The sequence below is a fragment of the Thunnus thynnus genome, chromosome 23 (assembly GCF_963924715.1).
Source record: "Thunnus thynnus chromosome 23, fThuThy2.1, whole genome shotgun sequence".
Taxonomy (NCBI): domain Eukaryota; kingdom Metazoa; phylum Chordata; class Actinopteri; order Scombriformes; family Scombridae; genus Thunnus; species Thunnus thynnus.
This window is the reverse complement of record NC_089539.1, coordinates 680,205-700,751: the sequence shown is the minus strand read 5'-3', so window position 1 is coordinate 700,751 and position 20,547 is coordinate 680,205. Positions and strand designations below refer to the sequence as shown.

Below are 20,547 nucleotides of genomic sequence, written 5' to 3'. Positions count from 1 at the left end.
TGATGAACTGTTGAATAAAATAGACTGAATAAAATAGTTTCACATGGTCTTCTGTGGCCTTGTAGGCACTGTTCAGATGCCCATCACAATTTCACTGGGGCCTGGCCAAGATTTATGGTGTGGCACTGACTTCAACTGAGGCTGTTCCTCAGCTTTGACTTTTTGTTTTCCATTTTGTTTCTTTACATTGGTGGAGAGGTTGTGGGAGAGATATACATTTAAAGGATCATTCTGTGTGCCTGAATTCACATCCTACAGAAACTGCATTGCCCCAAAAGTAGCTGATATAACTGATGATAACATATTTCAATGGGCATTTAAACTTTGAAATCAAATTCTGATGTGCAAATTATTACTGTAATTCCCTCTGTCATATGTTTATACTTTTTTTTTTTTTTTTGCATCTTTCAGAATTGACATTGCAAACATGAGACTTGTCAAGTCAGCCAGCTGTTGTTCTGAGAGAAACTGTTTTGGAGAGGGAGTTTTATGCCACAGTGATTCAATCTCTAAATCTACATTTATGACTTATGTCTTTTAGAACATTTGGGATTCACAGCAGGTATGATGCATTCTTAGTGATGTCCACAATGTTACTAATAAGTCTAAGTGGGTTTTCAATATTTATATCCTGATTAATAGAATGACCTTTCACAAATTTTCTCAGCCTCAGTCCGAGATCTATCAGGAGATCTCACTTAAGATTCCCTGTTTCTCAACGTCTCATTGTGGCCAGTCTGAAAATGGGCTCCTGTTCTTTGTCTGGAATACTGATCTGCCGCCTTGTTCATTTACACCACACCATTTCTGTCCCCTCTCATTTCCCAGCCTCAAACAAACATGAAAGCCCCCATCGACCCCCTCCCCCCACGGGTCCTTCAATAAAGCAATCTAATCCATCTCACAAATGGCTCAGAGATTTCTCTGTGGAACATCGTCAGAAAATGTGAAATCTGATAAACAGAGCAGGCTATAGGGGGGTCAGCAGGGGTCACGCGGTGTAATTATCCATCGCTCCTGCAGGTCAGCTGCAGCACATGTTGGCGTTTGAAGGTTGAATTGCTACAATCAAGTATGAACATACAGCAACCCCCCACCACACACTCACACACACACACACTTACTCCCATGCATCTATCCACGCCATCAGTTACTTTGTGGGTACATCCACCCTACCGAGCAAGGGCAGGGAACTCAAAGCCAGTGATTACTCTGATTTCATCAGGGACTCACAGGCAGGACTCTAATGGTCATTGCCATGCTCAGCTATTAAGGGCCATGCTTAAGTGATAGGCCAATTAGTGGAGGACAGAGATGGAAAGATGGGCCGGTTAGCTGAGAGTGGACATGTCACTGTGATCATGACCTGCAACTGCTTCTTTGTTCTTTGTCATCATCACCATCAAATTGGCAGTAATCTCTTGCTTGCCACGAAAGAAGCATTGAGAGCTGAACCTGCTTCAGGAATAAGATAAATGGAAAAGCCTCACCAGTTATCTTACTTGTGTATCTGCCAGAGAGCAAAAGCCTTTTTTCCCTCCCATTTCTTCGCTCTGTGCATGACTTTGAAATGGTATCAAGCTGAGGGGAGTGAATAGCTCCTGTCCCTGGTCTATCAGTGAAAATATAGGATCCTACATTGGCTCTGATTGCTCATGTCTGCACCCAATGTGGCCTTACTCTGTTAAACTGGACATAAATCTACCATCATGACCTTCCCACCAGCCAGACCTGTTATTTTCCCTACCTTAGCTCGGGGAAATGAAGCACCACCATGGTCTTAGAGCCAAAGGGACAGGGGGCAGGTTCTGAGCAGTGTGGGGTTGTTGGTGTGGGTGGGGGTATTGGGAATAAGGAAGGAGATATGAGACTCCATCCAGCAAGCAGTTAGCCACAGATCAGCCCTGGGGGACAGCTAATCGATGGAGCTGTCGTCCAGCCTCATCATCTAGCCAGTGCTGGCCCAATTTCCCCCTGATGAGCTAGAGGCCACAGTCTTGGGAGGCTGGGGGAAGGTTAGAGTAGAGGGGAGCGGAAGAGCGCAGGATGGGTGACAGTGCAGGGGAAGGTCAGTGCTGATAAGGGGGGAGGCTCCATATTGGAGCCTTGGAAGGAGAGAGTGACACCAATTGGGTTCAGCACAGCTAAACTCAGCCACTGGTGCCTTGTATGTCATGGGTTAGGCTTGTTAGATGGGGGCCTAATAGGTAATAAGGGACATAGTTGTCACTTTGTGTATGATTGGTGTTGAGAACTTAGAGCCTGTGAAGCCAGGCTGTTAGAGAACAGAATTCAACTTCCTAATCCTGCACTACTGAAGAAAAAAAAATCACAATAAAAAGTAAAAATTACAAATTTTATACAAATAAATGGTAGTTTTTCTCCACTCATCAAGGTGAAAGGTGTTTCAAGCAGTTTATACATTTTCAACATTCTGAAGACCCTAGCTGTATAACATCAGGGGCCACATCCTTCAAAGTTTTAAGACAGAACATGTCATGATGGGCTGATGTGCATGTCTATAGTTTTGAGCTGAGTCTCATTTTATGAGCTGCCTCTTTCAAAGTGCATGTCCTAAGACAGGGTAGACTTCAGAGGACTGAAGGCGAGAGCTGAATCCACCATATTCAATGCACAAAACAAAAAACAATAAAAAGGATGTATCAGTTGAGCCCTCTGAATTTAGGCAAAAGTGGACTGCATTTGGAAGAATCTTTGGAATGGGACTGCCTTGTCAACCGTTATCAGTAAAATGTACTGATGCATCCTCATGAAATAGGTGGTAATGGAAGCTTGGTGATATAGGGGACTTGTCACTAATCAGACAGTAAGCTAACATAGTTCATTCAAGGTAATATTTGTACCATCCACTCCTGGCTCATGACTGTATGCAGACCATGACTAATCTCTTTCTGGAGTTTATACTTCTGCAGAGCAGAGTCATATTAAATTGGATTGTGCATTACAGCTAATATGATGCCTTCCTCCATTTTGGACCCACCATTTTTTCTAAGGTCAGTACTGTCAAGACAGTTCGCGGTTGGTCAAAGGCAATAATTTGCGTTTTAACATTCACAGCAGGAAATAAGGGAAGGGAATCATCTATAGATTGTCGTCTGTGGGCGTAGGTTGAGCCCAGTGTTATCTGAAGGCTAGTCAGTATAGTGTATATGACCATCCTTCAAGGAGGCAGCCCTTCAAATACAGCACTGTGTCAGGGTGGTCTTTGCCTGGCACACAGGAAGTGATGCGTTTTTCTCCCCAGAACTGAACAAAGAATCCAGGGGAAAAGACTTGTGGCCACATTGTTTGATTAACAATTGATTTTTCAGTGGTACAGTACAGAAACCTGACATGTGAGTGCTGAGCTTCACAGATGCAGACAGAAAATGAATGCTTTAATGAAAACCAGAGTTTTAAAACACAATGGCAGTGGGTGTGTAGCAGCAAAAATGGAGACAAAATAAATAAAAAATTATGATTGCCCCATTTCCAGATGTGAAACTATATTACCTACATTTCATTCACCAAAGAAAAAATCATCTTTAACATGCCCTTGTACTGCTGCCGTCTGATTGCCCAGCAGCAATCTGCCAGGGAAGATTTACAACATGCTGTTACAATTAAGCATCAGTGTCATAGGGCCAAGTGTTTCTGGACCTGCATGCATCCTAACAGTAATTAGATTTGGTGCAATTGAGACTATTTTCTCTCTTTGACAATCTCACTGTTTCTTCATTTGAGTCGAAAGTGACTACTGTAGTTAACATGGGCCTCCGAGGCAAATAGCTGGCATCGCAATACATCTTTTAAGTGTGTGCCTGTGGAAGCCATTCTTTCTCTTCCTCCTACAACAAGAGGTCTCTAAAGACTCATTAGTCACAGTCACCTCTAAATAAAGGAAGGAAGATAGAGGGAAGAACGTGAAGGGAGAGAGGAAGACAGCACCTGCAGAGGGCAACTGAGTGTATGGTTAGAACCATTATATTGCAGACCGTAATAAACATACAACTATATAGATACCATACTTGAGAAAACACATGCGATGTTCAGGAATGCCTTTAATGAAGCTATAGCTAGCTCCTTTAATGAGTACTGAGCCCTCGCAGTAATGTGTTACAAGGTATAGATTGGTGAAAGATTAAAGGAAAAAACTGAACCTGAATAAATGAGTGGAGAAACATAATGAAAGCAGATGCTCACTGAATGGTTTGATGAGTATGAAAATGATATGAACCATATGCTATGACATTTACATTCACCAGTTGAATTGAATACCAATTTCAGATTTTGGAGCAGTGTGTTAAGGCATCAGTATGCTTCAAAAGAACTATACAACATGTCACCTGAAAATGTCTAAAGGCAATATTTATAATTGTAGCCACACTAGAAGGTAGGGAGCATTTAAGCTAGCCTAGCTTGGTTCCAGACTTCTGAATCACTGCCCACATTTCGGACTTTTTCAGTGATTTAAATACATCTGGTATTGTGCTCATTCACAACTGCCTCCTCCTGTTGGACAAAAAAATGGAGTCAAAGCTTTGTAAGAGGGTTTACTAATGGGGCCGGCATCTTCTTTTGCTAGTGCCAGAAAAATAATACGTCTATCAAAAACCAAGAAAGTGGCCACAGGAATGGCAACATTTCAGTGTCAACTGACAATGACATTGGTGGAATAGAGGTCGCTCACTAATGATTGGTGAGGGAATTACAAAATAAATATCAATACTATGTCAGACTAAATGAATAGTACGTGAAGTGTTTAATTTTTTCATTTTTAATTTTCATCTCAAACTATTCTCTAAAATTCAAACTTAATAAAATCTGTATTTGCATATTTGACAAAATAATTTAAACTCCTGGACCTTTAAGACCTAGACCTTACAGCAGCATCTCATGGTTTTCATCAGCAGATAGAGTTTCATTTGTATAGTGTTTTTCCACACTTGCATTATGTTCCTTCATATGATACAGTTATGGATATAAAATCAAATATTTCAAAGAAGTGGAGCAGATTGAAAACAAGATAATAATTACCACAAAATGAGAAAGTCTGTTTGATGATTTGATTCACTGTTTAAACGCTAAACTAAAAAGATGTGGCTTAACTTTTTTGCTGAATATTTAGAGGATTCATTGTTTTCAGTGGGGTATTGAAACAGGCGTCACTGCAGGTTTCATATATATATACTGTATAATACTTATGACGGCTAATTCAGTAACACATCATATCCCTATTTATCATATCATCAGCAACAGTAAATAGCTGATTTTTTATTGAAAGTCCAGTAGCAGCAAACCAATGTATTAGTGTTCTCTAACAAAGAGTTATATAGAAGATGTACCCTGCAAATGTTTTTTAAGAAACTGGAAATACTAGGGCAACACAAGGTCCTTTATTAGACATGCCCTTGATGGGCCCAGCGTAATATCCTCATCATAATTGGTGCACAGATGTCACATATGCTGTTGACATTTCACCGAGCAGAAACAATTTGGCTGTGTGAAATAAGTGGAGGGCAGGGATAAGGGCTATGGGAAGAGAATGAAGGGGAGGAGGAGGAAGAGGGGTGGGAGGAGTGAAAGAAGCAATCCTACTGGTGTAAAAGAAATAAAGGGATAAGATGAAGCTAAAGTGGGAGTGGGCATGGTGTAAGTAAAGGCAGACACTAACAGATTCTGAGAGACAAGGGGTCATTCAAACAGGACAATTTATTAGACTGGAGTGATACCATTACATGAAATACACCTGTGCCTCTGCTTTATCACTGAATCAAACAGCAGAGATGAATGGATATTAGTTCTCTGTGTTAGGAGTGGTAATAAAGGTGTGTATATACAGACAGGTGACAAATTAAAGGAAAAACCGGCACAGGTCTGAATGCTTGACCCCTACAGTGAGGGGATCCAGTGGTTATGCTATGGGGGGATTTTGCTGGCACAGTTTGGGTCCACTTGTCCCCTGAGAGGGAAGGGTCAATGCAAATCAATACAAAGTTGTTCTGAGTGATCACTTTTATCCTATGATGAAACATTTCTATCCTGATGGGAGTGGTCTTCCAGGATGACAATACCCCCATCCATCAGGGCACGAGGAGTTACTGAATAGTTTTATGAGTGTGAAAATAATGTGAAACATATGCTATGGCCATCACAGTCACCAGATCTCAATCCAGTTGAACACCTATGGGAGATTCTGGACTGACATGTTAAACAGCGCTCTCCACCACCATCATCAAAACACCAAATGAGGGAATATCTTTTGGAAGAATGGTGTTCATCCCTCTAGTTGAGTTCAGAGACTTGTTTAATCAATGCCAAGGTGCACTGAAGCTGTTGTGGTGGCACGTGGTGGCCCAACACCTTACTAAGACACTTTATGTTGTTCTGGATGCCCTTGTTTATTCATATCTCTGTAAATAAACCATTTTGCAAAAATACTTCAGCTTCTATTTGTCAGCCATAACTGTTGTTGCTGATTTGTGTTGATACTCAGCCTTAAAGTGGATATGAAACAGTCGATGAAGTTAACATAATTTACTAAAAGAATATCCATTCTAATCAACAACTATATAATAAACATGACAAATATAAACATATAAAAGAAAAGAGAAACTGTGGTATCTTTCTTTGGACCAACAGACTGAGGTTGCACCGTCTGTTTCAATTTTACTGCCTATAATATGTACTCTACCCAACATACACTGATGACAGTGGTACAGAGGCACTGAATACGCCAAATGAACCACAACCATTAAAAACACCTAAAACTCATGTTATTCCACACCATTCATCGGTTGAATCCTTAGCCAGAGAGAGTCATCCCAGCTGATGCAAACCTCCAAAGAAATATTTCTTACCGTGACCTCACATTTTCCGTAGCAGTAAGGCTCACACTCCAGACTTTGGACTCCAAACGTTAGATGATTCCCAGATGTTATCCCCAATTCCTTTATCTTCCTCACCATCATCTTGTTTGTTCTTCTTGCAATGCGTACAATAAAGTTGTTTAGCATGTGGGATAGCTGGCATTTCAATCACATGGCTTATCTGACAAAAAGGTATCACACATGGGGCGGCTGTGGCTCAGGAGGTAGAGCAGGTCGTCCACTAATCGGAAGATCGGAGGTTCGATTCCCGGGTCCTCCAGTCTGCATGTCGATGTGTCCTTGGGCAAGATACTTAACACTAATTGCTCCTGATGTGAGAATGTGTTTGAATGCTTAGATTTCCTCTGATGGGCATGTTGGGACCTTGCATGGTAGCCCCTGTACCCATTCAGCATATGAATGTGTGTTGCTTTGAGTGGTCGGAAGACTAGAAAGGTGCTATACAAGTACAGTCCATTTACATGTCTAGTGACAAATTAAAAAAAAATATTGTTGCCATACTGAACCAACATAAAGCACAATAATTTTGGATGAAAAAGCAAGAAATTGTTCCATAAGTAAATTATTTTGTGTTGACCATTTGACCATCCATCCCAGAAATTGCCTGAGGCCTGACTTGTTTTTGTGGGTTTTTTACCACCCAGGAATTGGCTCACAACTAAATAAGCATTTTTGATTGGTTGATGTCAGTTCTACCTGCTCACTCCTGCACTGGTTTTATTCGTGACCTAAATGTCCATAACGCTAATAAATTAACAATATGAACCAAAAGTAGCAGCAGTAGGCCAAATAATATATTTATGCATTTGTCAATTTCTCAGTATTTCAGTCTAGTCTAGCTTTTGCCTTTTACTTAACATATATTTTAGATACTATCAGTTATAGTAATAATCAGTCTCCAAAAATAGTACTAGTAACTACTATAGCACCTAGTAAAAAATAGAAAAATCAAAGTAAAGACCAGAAAAGAAACAGGACATTAATAAAAAGATAAGATGTGATTTCAAATGGAGCCCAGAAATGCTTCACTGTCTTCACTGGCCAACAGAACCAACAACCGTGTTTTGTAGGCAATGATGTCACTCCAAAATGGTGGGTCGCTAGCTAGATAGATAGGTAGAAATTACACAAATAAATTTGTCATATCTGTGGTTTTAAAATCTGATTTTCGGCATGGTGTTTTTCAAATATACTTGGTTGCTACCAGTGCCAAAATATGCACATTTCATGTCCCCTTTAAAGAACAATGGTGAGGTGAAGCTGCTTTTATGTGTCTATTACTGTCTCTGCTATTTAAAAATACTTTTATTATTAAAAATACTTGATACTCTTGATGCTGATATGATGCTCTTGTGTTTCCTTGAACAAAGATTCCCAGAAGGAGACAATGATGAGGGGTTCTTAATTTATTTCCTACAGTACTGTGAAGGTTGGCAGGATGACATCACTAAAATCAGCTTTTTTTATTATATTATACAAGATATAGATGACTGACTGATGCTCATTTCATCCCGCATTGAAATGTTGATGATTTAAAGAGACTGCAGCTGAGTTATGAGTGTGCAGCTTTACATGATCTGTGTTTCAAAATAATTGTCATCTCTTCCCCAGAACATTTGGCATTACACATTATTGTCACTCTTTTTGGTATTTTGTGCCAATACCTACGGTGTATTTGAATCCTGCTAATTGGTCCCAAATGGATGTAACAAATCATGCTCTCAATCTGCCCTCCAGCCCTGAATAAATGCTGTGAACAGCCTGAGCTTGTCAGGTACCTGAGCTCCATCCGCTGTGTGCAGCTCCCAGCACTGAACTCAGCAGTCTTAACACCAAGGGAAGTCAAACGGAGGTGAGCCTCACTGTCCCCACCCCCCCCACCCCCCACTGCAGCTACACCTTCCCTTGGTAAACACTGGCACCAGCGCTTGCCGACCTTGTCCAACCTGCACAATGAGGGAGATAAGCAGCCCTCAGGACAATACAGCAAGAGTTACGGCTCTTACACGTTCAACATAATCTCTGCTTGGCGCTGTGCTGAAAGGTCAAGCATAACTGTGGTCCCCCTGGCTGGAGCAGGATGGGGCTGCCGAGGTCGGTGGGGGTTTCGGTAACACCTGCAGGTGGAAAGGAACCCCAGCAGTCTGAAACAGAGATAATTCCATCCATATACATCAGACCACCCCCGTCTTCTCAAACTAACCCACATGCCTCAAGCCCTGCATTTCTTTCCTCCCTTGTAACTGAGTTGACTGCTTCCTAGAAGAGAGCTCCTTGTCTGCACACAGCAGCTTTGCAGCTGAAGGGTGGGTTGGCACTGAGGTTACAGTAGGTGAGGTAGAGAGTTTGCACTACAGTCAGGAAGCTAGTGCTGCAGCTGGCTAGACCTGCTAGCCTTCAGCTCAGTGCTAATGATGAGATTCTTGCTTTGATGCTTATGTAAACCCCTCTCTCTTTCTTTGTGTGGTGCAGGTTTTGTGTGGGAGACAAGTTTTTCCTGAAGAACAACATGATTCTGTGCCAGACAGACTATGAGGAGGGGCTGATGAAGGAGGGCTACGTTCCCCAGGTCCGCTGACCCTCAGGCCAACACATAGGAAAAGGAGGAGGAAGAGGAGGAGTGGGAGAAAGAGAGAGACTGAAGGAGCGCTTGCAATCACACAACAAAAAGCACTATTGCCTCCTGTCCAGCTCCTGTCCCCCACATGTACATAATGAAGCAAGCCTCCATGGGAGGGGAGACACTCTGCTGTACAGAATAGCCATAGAGACTGCAGTGTGGCAGGGAAAGGCCCTGGAAGCCTACAACAGACTACAAGTATGAAATAAAAAGTTTGTCCATTTGTTTGTTTGTGACTGACGGATGCTGCCTCTTTTTTCCTGGCGAACAAAACACCGGCCTCAGAGCAATTTTTTACCAACAGCTTCTCCTGGTTGTTGGGGAAAAAAATTAACCTGCCCAAATGCAGTCTTGTCTCATCTTATCTGACAAGGTGTCCCACCTGACTGCACAGGCCAACAACTTCTACTTGAATCTAAAATACACTGAGGTATTGTCAATCAATGTAATTTTGAGATAAAGACCTTTTTACTGTATGTTAAAAAAAAACACTGCGAATGTAAAGTGAAGAGGGGCAAAAATAATGATTTTAGATTTGTTGCTCTGTGTGTGTGTGTGTGTGTGTGTGTGTGTGTGTGTGAGAGAGAGAGAGAGAGAGAGAGAGAGAGCATGAGCATGTGTGTGAGCATGTGGTTCACTCTTCAGGCTGCAGAGTTATCTGTCACGCAGTCGCGCAAAGGCTGGGTCTGGTCCATATTGTGCACTCAGAACATTAATCATGGTATCAACATGCTTCCAAATCACACAGCTGTGTTGGCCAACGAGTTTGTTAAATGATCAGTGCTTTTCTCTGGACAAAGTTCATAAATATTTTTGAGATTTTTTGGGGGGGTAGTCACCACTATGTCACTATGAGTCCAGCCACTGTACTGTCAACCTGTGAAGACTAGTAGGTCTGCTTTTCTAATCGCACCATCTCAGAAGTGACAAAGTAAAAGTGTGGTCAAGTGAGGTTTGAATGCCACTCAAAAGACTTTTTTGTTCAAAATACGCATCTCTTGAATACAATTAAAGCTGCTCTAATCACTTTCAGCTCTTCTGAGTTTATTAACCTCTTTTAGATCATTGTTTTGGTTTTCTGGCAAGCAAACTCTGCTTGTATCAACCTCATTTCTAGCAGCAGCAGACAGCAGTTTACAGTGAAAAAGCTCTGAAAAACCCACTGTACAGTATCTGCTCAGCACCAAACAGCAGACAGACACAGTTAGAGACTAGCTGGTGAACATAGTAGAGGATTTAGCAGTGAAAGCGATAGATGTTTTTCTCAGAAGTTGGTGGAGATCAAACCAGAGATAAAAGGAGAGTCAATTTTGGACTTACATTCATCAGGTGGACACATGACTTCAAATAAATTACAGTGATGCTTTGTGTCTGCTGGATGTGTAAATAGGCAACTGTTAACTGCTAACACGTTAGCCAACAAATTTACAATTGTATTTTCAGCTTGTTCTGCTGTCCCCAAGTGGCCAAAATCAATGGATGCAGCTTTAAACATTATATGGACCAGACTTTATGTCTGTGGAGTATTTTTCATGATGTGACAAGTGTCAGTTCCATTCCTAATATGTATTCCATCTGAGCTACTTTCAGCAGTATTTGAGCAACCTGGATTCAGACTGACTCCAGGTTCTCACACTTGCTTGCTTTCACACCGGTCAAACTGAAATGTGGGGAAATGCTCTTGGAGGCAGGTTATTGTAGCGGTTGTGGAGGTTTACGGATCAGTTGGGGGTTGAGGGTTGGTTACTTTTTGTACACTATTTATTTGATAACCATTCAGTGTTTCACCTGTTGTCCAAAATTTGGCATTGTTTGACATGCTGATACTTGAATCCAATCAATGATTTCTTGGCCAATATTGAGGATGGGTGCGTGACTTGCATCACAGCTTTGGCTATAGTTAAGTGTCCTCTGCAGCAGGTCAGTCAACTTAAGACTCGGTCAACTTGGTCACAATAGCTCCGTGCTGCAGAGGAGTTGTGTCCTTTTCTGCTGAGAAAAAAAATCTTTAATCTTTCAGTATTAAATATCAGCATCTGAGCGTGTGCAACAGTGCTCAGCATCATTTCTTAGCTGGCAAATAAAAGAAACCCTCCATTAATTTGTAAATTGTGGGTGTACATAAAAGAAATATTCATTTTTGCTTGCTATTGTACAATGATTTCTTTTTATGTGTCATCCAGCATGAGATGTTTATTTTTAGGACGCTTGTAAATACTGTAATTGCAATAATTTTAAGCACAAATGTAATACAGTTTTATTGTGTTACCAGTGAGTGTGGTGTCTTTTTTCACTCTTATAAGTTTGACTGTTATTTCAACAAGCTGTCAGGCTGAGATTTATATCTGTTAAAGTTTACACTTTCATATTTTACATATCCATTTATAAGGCACTGTGTTTGCTGAAGCAACTAAGGTTAAGTATCTAGCTCAAGGGCACAGCATTAGATGCAAACTAGCCACCGGAAAGAGCCTGTTCCCTGTCCATTACCTTAACCAACAGAGCATGTTGCAGCCTATGATATATGATTGATCTAAAGTACAATCATTTCCTCAGCATGTTGTCTCTGCTGCTTGTAAAATGCCCTTTTCAGTTTTGTTCCGATGAAAGGGAGCTCACAAAATCTCAGAGTGAAGAGGCTTGGTTGGAGTTGAAATTCCTCATTCAAATGAGATCTTCATGTATTTTTCCATTCCATCTTTTGTTTGGCTCTAAAAACACAATAGGCTTTCATCTTGTCAGAGGAAAAAGTGGATTTTCTATTTTGGTACTGTCATGTGTCAAACATGGAACAAGAGAAAAACCAGTGCTTCATTTATACTTTGCCATCAGCAGCCTTCAAGAAGGGGCACCAGCTATCTCCTCGTGGGTTGCAACTGATTACCTGGATTTCAATTTAGAATCATCTGGAATGTTGAGGTAAAACATTTGGATTAAAGTTATTGCTCTAATTAACGAGGTGTTCTAAAGTGCCCTGTGAAGTTTGTCGACAGTGATGCTTACATCACATTACAGAGTATAATATCCAGGCCAATTAAGCTAATTGAATTTCCTTATCCAGAGACACAAAGAAAAGAGAGAAACTCTTTGATTAGGCTCAAGCTGTTGAAAGTCCTTTAGTAGATGAAAACACTCAGAGTAGATGGAGATTATAGCCTAGTCAAATTAAAAGAAAGTGTGGCTACTGTGGGGAGGATTCTCGCTAATGGCAGACGTGTCATGTGTTATGGCTCAGCTGCTCTGGAGTAAGATGTTAACCCCTGCTGCTGATAACATGGCATCATTAGCGCCCTGTTGTCTGGTGTCACAGGGATGATTCAACACAATGTGATGGCCATCTGCACCATTACAACATCACTGTAGTGTTGCTATGAATTTGTTCAAGTCAAAGCACACATGATCATGTCCTCTGTCTTCCTAGGAGAGGTTTACTATAGAACTCATATGTGTTCTTATCATTATGGTAACTGATTTTACATGCTTTAGGGCCTCTAAGAGGGTATCAAAGAATATAGGGTCCTTACAAAGAATATAAAAGGCTCATAGTTCTGAATATATTCTGCTCCGAAAATGTATAGTTCTCTGTGACGATTACCCAAGACTAGTGCATTTTAATTTACTGCATCCTGAAAGGTAGAGGTATCACAAAATCATTTTAACAGAAATGTCTAAAATGACAAACCCAAATTAAAGTGGCTGCATCCTCCTCAGTTTGTGACCACCAATGCAATGTTGGATTTTCTCTGCAATTCAAGCATGCTATTATTTCAGAAATAAATCATGATCAATATTATAGTTATTATAATAATAATAATAATAATAATAATAATAATAATAATAATAATATAGTTATAGGATATAAACATATGTTTTCTACTTAGCTTAAAGCCTAAAAATCTTTAACTATCCTCTCTGACACCAGCAGATACCACATTAAGGTCTTCCTCAAGAATCATTTTTGGCTGCAGAAATGTTACTGAATGTTGCAGATAAACTCACCTTTACTCAGTTAGACATAAATGGCATGTGTAAGTAGCTCATGACCAATCAATGTTAACAGTTTCAGAATAAGGAAAGTAAAGCAAATAAGCAATTGTTAGTGATGCAGCTTTAATGTTATAGTACAAAATCTCGATGAAGACCCATAGGAAATGTGGATATTGCTTTATTTGGAATCTAGGGTAAATTAACCCCGTAGTTGCTTCTTTTCATTTCTTTCTGTGCCTTGTGAGAGTGACTAGAGGTCATAGTTTAGCCCTTTTTTATTGTCACATTACCTTTTCAACAGTATCAGTAGCAGTACAGTGACACTGAACATTCCGTCCATCTACAAAACTGACTTGAGAAAATTACTTACATCAAGCAAAATTCAGCCTCCTCTGGCTCTCTTCTGTGTCTGTCTGAAACTTGGAGCATTCCTTCACATAAACACTCAGCTTAACCAAAGGGAAGGCTGAATTGGGAGGCATAATACTGCAAGACTGTGTTTTATTTAAGACTCTTTATTACAATATCAGCCACTCACAGCTCGCTGGGGCCTTCAGTGAGACATGCGCTTCTGCCCTCCCCCCACCCAAAAAGAGGGTAAAAATATCAAAGTAGTGGAAACCCTGAGAAAAGTTTTTAAAAAAATGAAAAAGCAACAACTCAGCCATGCCCCTGGCAGCTACAGTGAGCTGACCAAGCACAAAGAAAAACAGAGAGCCCGAACTCTCCCACATTAGGGTCTGCAGTCATTAAGATCATTTAGGAAAAGCATTAGCTGCCAGGCTGCGTATCGTTAGCGTCTTCATCCCTGTGTTACAGCTGACCCCTGAGTTAGCACTGGGTGTGCAGTTAGCCCTGCTTTCCTTTGCCAAACGGCTCCAGGGGCAAAAATAATGATCTTTACAGACATGCCAATGCTATCTGGACCAGATAACACTGCTTTAATGACTCCTTATCCTTTGGCCCTTTCAAGGAGATGGGTGCCCTGGCAAATATATTCCCGTTGTTGGGTCATTAGCTCTTTATTGCAGGAATAATGGACTTTTGTATTTTTGGTCTGATTTGAGTGTATTACCAAACTGAGTACAACCCTCTGAAGAATTAGTAAGCCCTCAGTAACAACAAATCTCAGGTCACTGTTACTGATTCACAAATCACAGGCTGGTAGGCAAAACAAATTATGACATGACACAATGCTATAAAAAGAAAATACAAACATCAAATGAATATATATAATTATCTGAATAACAATTTTTTTGGTGCCACAGTTTTGGCTCTTTGAAATGGTTGTTAATACTAATTATGTAGATGTCCTCTCTGTATTGGTGATCTGTATCATTCATTAAAACTTGACCCATGTTGGTGCTATTCAGGGCCAAGCCATTTTGGACATGTAACCACAGTTAGACCCCTTCCAAACCTTTTGTATGCATTGTGCAGTCACAAAATCAAGGGAGGGAACAAGGAGCAAGGAATAGCAAACTGATTCCATACGGTGTTCTTAAATATTATCAAAAGCAATACTGAAAGATAACAGTGGTGGTATCTGGAATGCAGCTGCTGCTATATCTCAGTCATGGCTGTCAAAGCAGCTGCTTTTCATCTGCTGTTAAAGTCAAGAAAGCACTTTGACACCCATGATTGAGGTATAAATATATGTGTTTTCTGCCCTGAATTGATGCCTTTAATTTCACCAGTACATTATAATGGCTTTCATCACTTGCAGACATTGTAAATCCATTTCAGTTGGTCTGTTCGCCTATCTAACCAGATTGCCACAGAATTCATATGGATATTTGTGGTCCCAACAGAGTGGTGATCTTGTAACTCTTCCTGTTCCACCATCAACACGACCAACACTTTGGTCCATGACAGGTATGTTGAAAATGAATAGCTGGATATGCGGTTTATGAAATTTGTCATGATTATTCATGATCACCAGCAGAGAAACCCTAATATTGTTGGTGATCCCCTGACCTTTCATTTAGTAGTAACAGTACACCAATATTGAACCTTGTATACAACAATTATTAAAATGAACAAAGGTTGCATGTACATGGTCCCACTACCTATAAGGCTCTTAATACATGGTCACATCGGTAGGTGCCAAGGCATGACTCATTTGGATGTCCTTGCAATGCTAGGTGTTGCTTGACTACATACGTTGCGTTTTGCTACTGGAGAATAAGCTAACAGTTAATTCAAGGGAACATATTTGTACTATCCACTCCTGTCTCATGGCTGACTGCAAATGATGCTGTATCTCTCAGTATGCAAATGATCAATGGTGCAAATCCACATCCCAGTTCACTAGAGCGTAACTCTACTCAAAAGCACTGTGGCAGTAAATCCACTGATTGTAGCAATTTCACTGAAATTAATCTATTTCAGTACAAAACCTACCTGTGATAAAAACCAGTGTGACTGAGCTCTAAGAATTGCAAAATAACTGTTGTTTCTTCTGTCAAACACGTCTCATTGGTTGTAATGAACATTGCAGCTTTCAAAGGTCACCAGCAATTTTAAATTGCAAACGTCTGGTACCATGCATCATAAACTTGCTAATGTGTAAAAGTATTGTATGCAGTTTTTGCAGTGGATTAAATTTATTATTTTGTCTAATTATCAGGCCAACACTCAAGCAATAACTTTATGGGATCATGTCATCTCTTCAATAAAATGAAAGCTTTTGATGCTGAGTCACATGCTAACTCAGTCAATTATTGACGTTCTAGATAGCAAAGGATACCAATGTCCCTGAGACATACAATTAGCACCCTATTGATTGTGTAGTTGCATCTCACTAATGTGACCCAGTCAACTGGTCTTCCATTCAGAGAACACATTAGGTGAGTTATCACCACTGAGGAATCTGCCTGTCATTAGCCTCAGTGCAGTCAGGACGCGTAGTGAGAGGCAAATGGTCAGGGTGATGCAGGATTCTGCAGGCATTCAGCTTCCTGGCTCACTGAAATCATTCTTTTGATGTAGCAGGGTAACTTTTACCAGATGCCCATTTAGGCTTCAGTCTACCAGCTCAACCATGCAAGGAAAATTACTGCAATGCCCCCCCCCCCCCCCCCGCCGTTATTTTAAGCATTTTAGTGATAAAAGTGAGCCTCTTGTAGTGCTTACAGAAATATTAATGTTCTTCTTAGATGGTAGCACTGATGTCAACACTGTCGTATTTCAAACACTGAGAAGTCGTTTGTTTGTTCAGATATGATTTATGTTGAATCAAAAGAAACAGCCAAAGCCATAGTGTGTTTACTGATCCAGCAGCAAATCAAACATCCAATCTGGTCATGCTGCTTCGGGAGGAGTGTGGGGGGTCGACTTCTCTCTTTCTCCCAGTTAGTAACAGAGATCTGTGGATTTCTGTTTGTTTGTTGCCCTGGTTTCTCCCACCGCCAGTGTCATGGCAATCAAGACTGGCTGCGCCCTGAACAGGGGGAAACGATGCCAGCCTCCCCATCCTCCATCTCTGGTGTGCCGACCCTGTGTGTTTACGATGCGCTGTTTCCATATGACCTAATCTCAAACAAATTGGAAAGATGATTGTCATCTGCAGGGGGGCAGGAGCTGTATTATTCTCAACAATAACCTTCAGAGAACCTTTCAGGAGGAAAAAAGAAAAAAAATCAAGAAGCAGATTATTCAAAAGGCAATTTTCTTTCAGTTTCCAACCCACCCAGCTCGTTTGGTGGAGAAGCGTTGTGCGATGAAACGTCTTATTTTGTTGTGTGAAATGGCGGAGGAGACTCAAAGGTGCTGCTCTCTCTCTCACTCTCCTCTCTCTGGAGGATGAGTGTCATCAAACAGGGCAGATGGGGGATCTGAGAACTGTGTGTATCAGCAATAAACGGAGGTGCAGTTTTAGAGAATACAGAAAGCAATAGGCCTCATACCTACACACAACACATACTTTCAAACGTTCAGTTAAATGTACAGGCAAGCAATGGAAATCAAAAGGTATGTGTGCCATGACCAAGAGTATATGGGCACACCTGTGTGCTTTTTGTTCTGCTGTTCCTGCTTTGGTCTAGGCCACTAAGTTTCAATGAAGTAAAATCTTAATGCTTCAACATAAAATTATATTTTAACAGTGTGCTTATATCAGTTTGTTTTGTTCATTTGCTGTTACAACATTACAATGACCCTGTGCAAAAAGCTACCTCCATAAAAAAAATGTTTTTCCCAGTTTAATTTGTAAGAACTTGACTGGCCTGTACAAAATCCTAACCTCAACCTCATCCAACACTTTTGGGATGAATTGGAACACTGACCCTGTAACCTGACATCAGTGGCCAGTCGCTGATGTGACCAGTGGTTAAAGAGGCCATAAATGAAAAACTCACTTTTTCACTGTTTGTGTGTACGTATTTGGGTCTCTGATGTGCCTACTAACACACAAGCTATGAAATAAGACCACCCAGTCAGTTTGGTGTGGGCTGGCTTGCTCTGTACTCATGTGATTCAACAGGCCATTCAGATTTGATGCCCCTTCTGACATCACATGGGGCAAAGCAAAGCTGAGCTAAGCTAAAGGCAAAAAATTCTAAACACTGCTGCATGTCCATAGATTGAGTTTGGAAATCTTGATCAGAATTACATATGCATCTTAGTCTCTGGATTTGTTCATAAGGGATATTCTTGATGAGCCATGGGGGGTGAAAACTGTCTGCATGCAATATGGTGTTTCGGTCAGTTTTTTTTTTTGTCTAAAGATGGAGGTGTGCAAGTATCCTCAGTCATCCTTTGAGATCCGTAGGTCCAGAAAGTTAAAGACTTGTAGGTCATATTCCAAGCTCAACTTCAGGTTTTTCATTTAAACTATTGACATGGAAGTCTAGAGGCCCTTTTTCTGAGCCTGAAAATAACAAGATCACATCATCAATGTATCTGCCCCACCACACAATTTTTTCTATAAATGGGTTGTTGTTTGTTTAAAAAAATGTGTTGTTCTTCCCATAGTCCTAAAAACAGATTTGCATAATTGGGTACAAAACATGCACCCACACCCATCCCCTTTTCTTGTCTATACAGATTGTCCTGGAATAGGAAAACATTGTTTTTGAGAGTCCACTCAGTGAGTTGCACAATAATTAGTATTTAGTATTTTATTGTGTGATGCTCCTAGAGGCCAGAGAGAGAAAAAAATATTGCATGAACTCACTATTGCCACTAGCAGCCAGAAAGAAAATGATGCAGGTACTCAGTGCTGCACACCTGTGGTGACTGCAACTATAATTTCATTGTTTGTGTCTCCACATCCTGAAGAAGGAGCAAGCTAACACGTGCTGGTGTGTTTTTTTAATATTTCAAGACCGATGCAGTTGTCATTTTCCCGTCCAGCACCCACGTTGTTAAAATAGCAATGGCACTTGCGCCCATCAGTGCGCCCATGGGCATGTTGGTCTAAAAGTAAGGTGTGGTCAGGTGCATTGTTGGCGCATTGCTATCTTGAGGCAGTAGAGAGCAATTGCATCAGTGGCGGCTGGTGACTCAAAAAATTGGGGAGGACAGGAGGAAAACCAACATGGAATCTTACAGCTAACCGCATCAAACTATATCATTGTCCCACCTGATGAAATTGGAGGGGTGGGGGGCAATTTTATATGCCAATAAAACAATTTGGTTGAGTGGTGAAAAGGCTGCTTCTTTAAATACATTTAGCATATACATATTGTCTCTAAACAAAGAAGTGCTCATTTTAGCCATGGAGTGGTTCAAATGTGTCATTTTACCAACAAAGTGAAATTCAAATGTATAGTACTGTTCTATTGTGACAACAAATTTATGTTCTCATCAAAAACAGACAACATATCACATGATTTACACGTATTTCCTATATATTTTTAAAGCTTATAATGTGATACAGGTTCAGATCAGTACTGAATACAAGAAAGATTGAACACTAAAAACATTCACAGATCTAAAAGTGTAGGTTCACATCAGAAAGTATTAATGCATGTATCAAATACATGACTTACACACTCTAATCTATGTGCACGACATACAAAATATAGTCTACAAAGCTGACATGTTAACACTAGGGGTGTTAACATGAACACAAAACTCATGGTACGGATCGTATCACAGATTTGACTCACGGATCAGATCATTATTAGGATCAGCGGAAAAAAGGGGGAGACAAATAAAACTTTGTTTTCCATTTATTCTGTAACACACTTACAGCCAGAAATAGCAAGGAACTTTTGCCCATGGTCTGAAATGAAAACAACATTTAAGATGTCCAATGTTTAAATAAAATAAAATAAAATAAAATAAAATATATAAAATATTCAATGGTCAGTTATTGCAATATGAGGCATGAAACCTTCCTCTTTTAAACAGTAAAACAGCCTCTGTCCACATCATCAAAACTTGATGATAACAAACATTCACCGCTAATGTAAGTTAGCAGCTAGATAGCTAATTAGTTGCTCAGCTGCAGCACATTAAACAGCAGGTAAACATAACTCAAATGTCACATCGGACCCGTTAGATGCTGGTTTGATTGTTGCTCTTCAAAATCCCTGTTAGCGACACGCTGTCTGCCCGTGACTTGTTCTTAGAGCAGTTTGTTTACTTTGTCTTAAATGAGACATTAAATTTTGCAACTAATCTGCAGTTCATATGCCTGCCGAACCGTGGGGGGAGATCCGTATGGATCACGGATCAACTACGATCTGTTACACCACTAGTTAACACTTGTTATTCTAGTTACTTTAAACGTATTACTCAATATACAGCTCAGCTTAAAAACGAACTAAAGAAACTGTCAGAAGCAAGCAGCCAGACATGCACACATTCACTAATCACACATCAACAGGTGACTGAACAACCACTCAATTGAAAACGAATGAATGAGTGAGTCCAGACAGCTCACTGTAACTTCAACAAGCAAACTAACCTTACCCACAACACATTATGTGATCTCTGCTGCATTCTTGTTAAGGCGATAAAAAACACAAAAAAGCCACACAGAGACATTTAACCATCAGAGATGAAATTAGCAACCAAAGAGACAGAGAGAGTATGTATGCT

General features: G+C 40.5%; 1 protein-coding gene across 3 annotated transcripts in view; it reads left to right on the top strand.

Annotated features, from left to right (window-relative positions):
• Positions 1–11,778, top strand: part of lmo3 (LIM domain only 3) — a 51,794-nt gene extending 40,016 nt beyond the window's left edge. For all 3 annotated transcript variants that reach the window (XM_067582064.1, XM_067582065.1, XM_067582066.1), the window contains exon 4: positions 9,363–11,778. In XM_067582064.1, coding sequence (XP_067438165.1) covers positions 9,363–9,468 — 106 coding nt within the window. In that variant the 3' untranslated portion in view covers positions 9,469–11,778. The remainder of the gene's footprint in view (positions 1–9,362) is intronic.
• Positions 11,779–20,547: the final 8,769 nt, after the last annotated feature.